General features: G+C 40.5%; 1 protein-coding gene across 1 annotated transcript; it reads right to left on the reverse strand.

Annotated features, from left to right (window-relative positions):
* Positions 1-220: 220 nt before the first annotated feature.
* TLR5 (toll like receptor 5) lies at positions 221-4,515 on the reverse strand. The gene is given in 2 exon segments (XM_057398797.1): positions 221-3,034; positions 3,037-4,515. Coding segments are annotated over 2 exon segments (2,568 nt in total). The 5' UTR covers positions 4,103-4,515; the 3' UTR covers positions 221-1,532.
* Positions 4,516-4,780: the final 265 nt, after the last annotated feature.

The following is a 4,780-nucleotide window of genomic DNA, read 5'->3' on the forward strand; positions in this document are numbered from 1 at the left end:
GTTACCTGAGCCAACAGCGACACCCAGGGCCGCACCAGCACAGTCAATCCCACTTGAATCTGCTTCCCCACACCCCGTGCTGCCTGGAAAACTTTCCAAGGTTTAGCCCTTTTCTGTTCCTGAACGACTACCCTAATTGAGAAGGAAGCAATATTTTACTGTAGTAATTTTATCTATAGACATCCTGTCTACTGGGGCACTGAGAGAAAATTAGATCTGCCAGAGGCTCATCTATATTCAAACAACTCTATTTATGTTAAGTGGATTTTATGTTTCCATTTCCATCAAAATAGTTAAGATAGTATTATTTGTTTGCAGCTAAGGTCAGCTTATAAAACCTCCCATTCCTGCTTCCTCACTAGAGTGAAAAACTCACTGAGGCCATACTGGAATTACTTCGGTAAACTTTAGTTAAATAAAAGTATAAACTGAGCTGAGCAGCACACTCAAGGAGCATGTGACTGTTGAAATGAGAGGTGAAGGTTCTGTAACAGTGAACACAAAGACAGGTTTTTATTACAATGACCCTGAACAACTTCCTGGAGGCAGATACCTGAACAAACAGTGCTAAAATGATCAGAGAGATACCAGGAAATAATGAAAAACAGATCAACAGAAGCAAAAAACCCCCCACTTTATAGAACTGATCAGGACACAGGATGAACAACCCAAATTACACACCACTTGTCTGTGCTTTCCCCTCCCAGGGTGTGTGAAAGGTATCGGGCAGTCACTGAGCTATCGGCCATGTCACCGGTGTATAGCCCTCACGGCTGTTGAGGTAGTTTCTTGTTTGCTTTTCAAGCTCAGCCTTGCTTCAGCTCTTTGGGGATGCCTGCTCCTCTCTGCAAGGCAGGAGGCAGCACAACTGAAAAAGCACTGGGATGGAACAGCAATAAGTGAAGTAGACTGATGACCCTCGTTTTACTACCAAGCAGAGAAGTTGTGGAGGGGAAGGGGATGAATGAAGTTCAGAGTTTGTACGTTCCAGTTGGGAAGCTGAGGCTAATTGTGTAGATAAATAAATGAAATGTGTTACACCCATTTAAAGTATAAAGGTGCAAAGCACTGGTTCTACTTTGAAACAGAGCATGAAAAGTTACTGAGTTCAGAAAGGAGTATGTCGTGAACCCATGGTCAGGCTAGGCCATACATGAAAGCATACTTGGTCACTCCTGTACAGTACCGTGGACTCTATTTAAAACAACCACCTTCTCTAACTAAAACAGACCTGTCAGTAAGTAGTACTGCAAAAATCTGCATTCTTTAGTGTCTGAAGCTGAGCACCCAGAATGCGAAGCATCTGTGATTCATTTCATTCTCCTGAAAATGTGGGTCATAGCGCATAAAACAATTGCACCTTCACATATTTGCTGACTGCTTTCAAGCAGTCTCCACGTTTAGTAGGATTTATACTGAAACAGTTATCTTTCTGCCTGCTTTTCCAAGGAAAGATGAAGCCAACTTCTGTTTATTCCTGCCATGGCACAGCTTGAAATGGGCTACTTAATAAGCCAGTGACCCACACACTATCAATGTGAGAGTGTTGCTACAGTCTGCAGCTCTATACCATTGCCTTTCTTTCGCACTTTCTTTTCCTTCAGAATTTGGCAAGAAAGGTTATTTAAAAACCAGTCCACATCTTGATAATCTTCAGGCCACCGCAGATACTGACTCCTTTGTAAGAAGTTTCGAATTGGTTTGTGTTTCATCAGCTGATATTGAGAAAGGGACCCAACCACTACCATAATGAGGACATCCTTCAGATCAGAAAAGTACCTGCTCTGGGCAAAATTAAAGGCTTCCACACACCACCCATCTTTGAGAAGCTGCCTGGTCACAATGCAAATTGTTTTCCTGCTGTTCCAAATGGCATCCCGAATACTGTTGATATGTTCTTCCCCAGGCAAGAAAACTCTTTCCTCAAAGCACAACGTAAATCTGTTTTTATCAAAATACTGTGAATCCAAGTGCTTCAGCAAAGAATTCTGGACCCATTCAAAGTCATTTTTGCTGTAGCACAAATACGCATCATATTTGTATTCGCTTTTATCTGCTACTTTTGGATGCCTATCTATCACTTTTTTGGTTATAGTTTTATATCAGACAAAACAAATACCCCGGCAGCGAGTAAAAATGATGACTGCCATCAGAAACATTAGAAGAGTGACAGAGGTGAAGACAAATAATGAGAATCTGAGTGTCTGCTGGAGTTCATCTTCACTGCAATCATCATATGTCAGAGATGACAGTGGTACCCCTGCAAATGCAGGTGGGTATACACAGTACCTGTCAGACTCTGAGCCAGCTAGGGTTACGTTGGTTTCATTTAGCCACACTAGTAGGCTTTTTAAAGTACAGTCACAAACATAGTTATTATGTGTTATATCCAAAATACTCAAAGTCGTAAAGGCTTCAGGATCAGGGGAAAAAAGCTGATTTCCAGATAAGTTTAGGTTTGTTAGGCTTTGTGGGAAAATCCCAGGAGAAAGATGAGACAATAGGTTGGAAGCTAGATTAAGTCTTTTTAGGGATGTTAAACCTCTAAAAACCTCCTGTGGAAGAGCACTAAGGTAGTTGTTATTCAGATGCAGAACCTGAAGTTTGGACAGTCCATGGAACACATCCAAACATAATTCTCTCTCCCAAACGAGCTGTAACGTATTTTCACCTAGATCCATATAGATTAACTGTTTGGTTTTTATAACGTTATCATTTTTCACACAATAGGAGAAGCGATTCTGTTTTAAGAAGACATACTGCACATCTGGAACTTTGAAAAGGATGTACAGGTCACCCAGGTTTGCCAACCAATTTCTTTCTAATTCCAGGTATGTTGCTGCTAGTGTTTTGCCAGCTATGGACATTAGTTTATTGTCACCTAAAAAAGCAGAGGTCAGATGTGGAAAGGAAGGGAGCTTTTTAATGGCATTGTCTCGAAGATCAATTATTTTCAGACTTACTAAGTTACTGAATGATTTTTCTTGAATAATCCCAATATGATTTTGCTGTAGATCAATATACATGACACTACGTAATCGTACAACTCGCCGAAAAGATTACTTGAGAGATTGAGAGTTTTTAGGTTTCTCAAGCCAAAAAATGCTTGCCTTTGGATTTCGTTTATCTTGTTTTTGAAAAGGTTCAGTGATTCCAGACTACCAAGGCTTTGAAAGATTAAAGATTTCAGAGAGAAAATGTAACCATTTGAAATATCAAGCAAACGGAGATCACTTCTTGCTAGTCCTGCAAACGTATCCTGATCTGGGTTTTTTAAGTTACTAAAGCCAAGTCCAGAACCCATTATATGAAAGCTAAATATTAAAGAACCTATTTGCGTCCCTTTAATGGCTGAAGAGAAAGCTTGGACTTTCTCTGTGCTCCAGCCATTGACACCAAGGTCTAGTGAGATAAACGTGATATTGCTGAAAGGATTTGGGCATTTGGCCCAGGTTGTTTCATCTGTCTTGTACAAGTAATTCGAATTGAGGCTAAAAAATAAGAAGTGTTTTCCTCGGAAGCTGGTCAGATTGCTCTCACACAGGTTGGATATCGGGTTGAATTTCAGGTTCACAGTTTTCAAGGCTGTCAGATTATAAAACAAGGGATGAGGCTGAAGTTTTGTGATCTGGTTCCCTGAAAGATCCAATTCTTCTAATGAGCTCAAATCTTGAAAGTAATGTTCCTCCAGGATGGAATCTCCAAGGTTGTTCTGAAACAGACGGAGTACAGCCAGGCTTGGCAAGCCCACAAAAGCATCAATATCCAGTTGAAGAATGCTGTTGTAACCCAAGTCTAAGATACGAAGGTTTGGCAGGTTCCTGAAAGCTTCTTTTCCTATGGTAACAGGATAGACATACTGCGTTCCGATTTCCAACAGAAACAAGTGCTCCAGCAGTGGAAATGAAGTTGCAGTCACTTGTGTGATGTAGTTGAAAGTTAGCAAAAGCTTCACTGTATCCTTTGGCACAGTTGGAATATCTGTGAGGTTGCAATAATAATATACGGAGACTTGGGCTTCTGAATAACAGCTTCTAAATGCATATACATCACTAGCTAGTGATATTCCAAAGACAAGTACTAGCAGTTGACATAACATCATGGACCTATGTGAAAAAAGTGAAAATAGTAAGCATTAATTCTGTAGTTGGCTATTTATCTATGCAGTAAGTTGTAGAGCATGTTTTTAACAGTTTTAGAATGAAAGACTAATGTCACACTAAAAATTACTAGTGATTTGGCATTTATCCTTTCTCTGAAGTCTAACAGGCATCACCTGATGGGCTGGCTGGTCAGAAGATGGGTCCCAAAGAGATGCAAGCACCTCCTACAACCTCAACAGTGACCCTCCTTAATGTACCTTAAGGGCAGCACCAAACACCAACTAGGTAAGCGTGAAAATCTTGGCCTAGCTATTTAATTTGTGTCATGAAACTGATAATGCTGGTGTGTCAGCTTTATTCCTTAACCAGTTATCCAAACAGGTTTAACAGTTTGGATTACCAAAGTACAGTGCAGTCACCCAGTCATCTCAAAAGGGCTTTTAGCCTTCCCTTTGTGAGGGCAGATGTGCTATTTGGAGTTCAGATTGCTGTCCTAATAGCCATGAATGTTTAAAAGGGGGACTCTTTCAGAGCTCCTGGAGCCTCGGGTTAACCCTGCAATCTGGAATTGGCTTATGAAAAAGTAAATTTCCTGAACTATAAATTATTAGGGCAAATTTTTAGCCCTAAAGTAGTTGTTTGTGCACTGCAGTTAAGAAAACCCTTACTAACTAAGA

This window comes from Pezoporus wallicus, unplaced genomic scaffold, assembly GCF_028554395.1.
Source record: "Pezoporus wallicus isolate ANWC-B61680 ecotype Strahan unplaced genomic scaffold, APGP_CSIRO_Pwel_v1 contig_5231, whole genome shotgun sequence".
NCBI lineage: Eukaryota > Metazoa > Chordata > Aves > Psittaciformes > Psittacidae > Pezoporus > Pezoporus wallicus.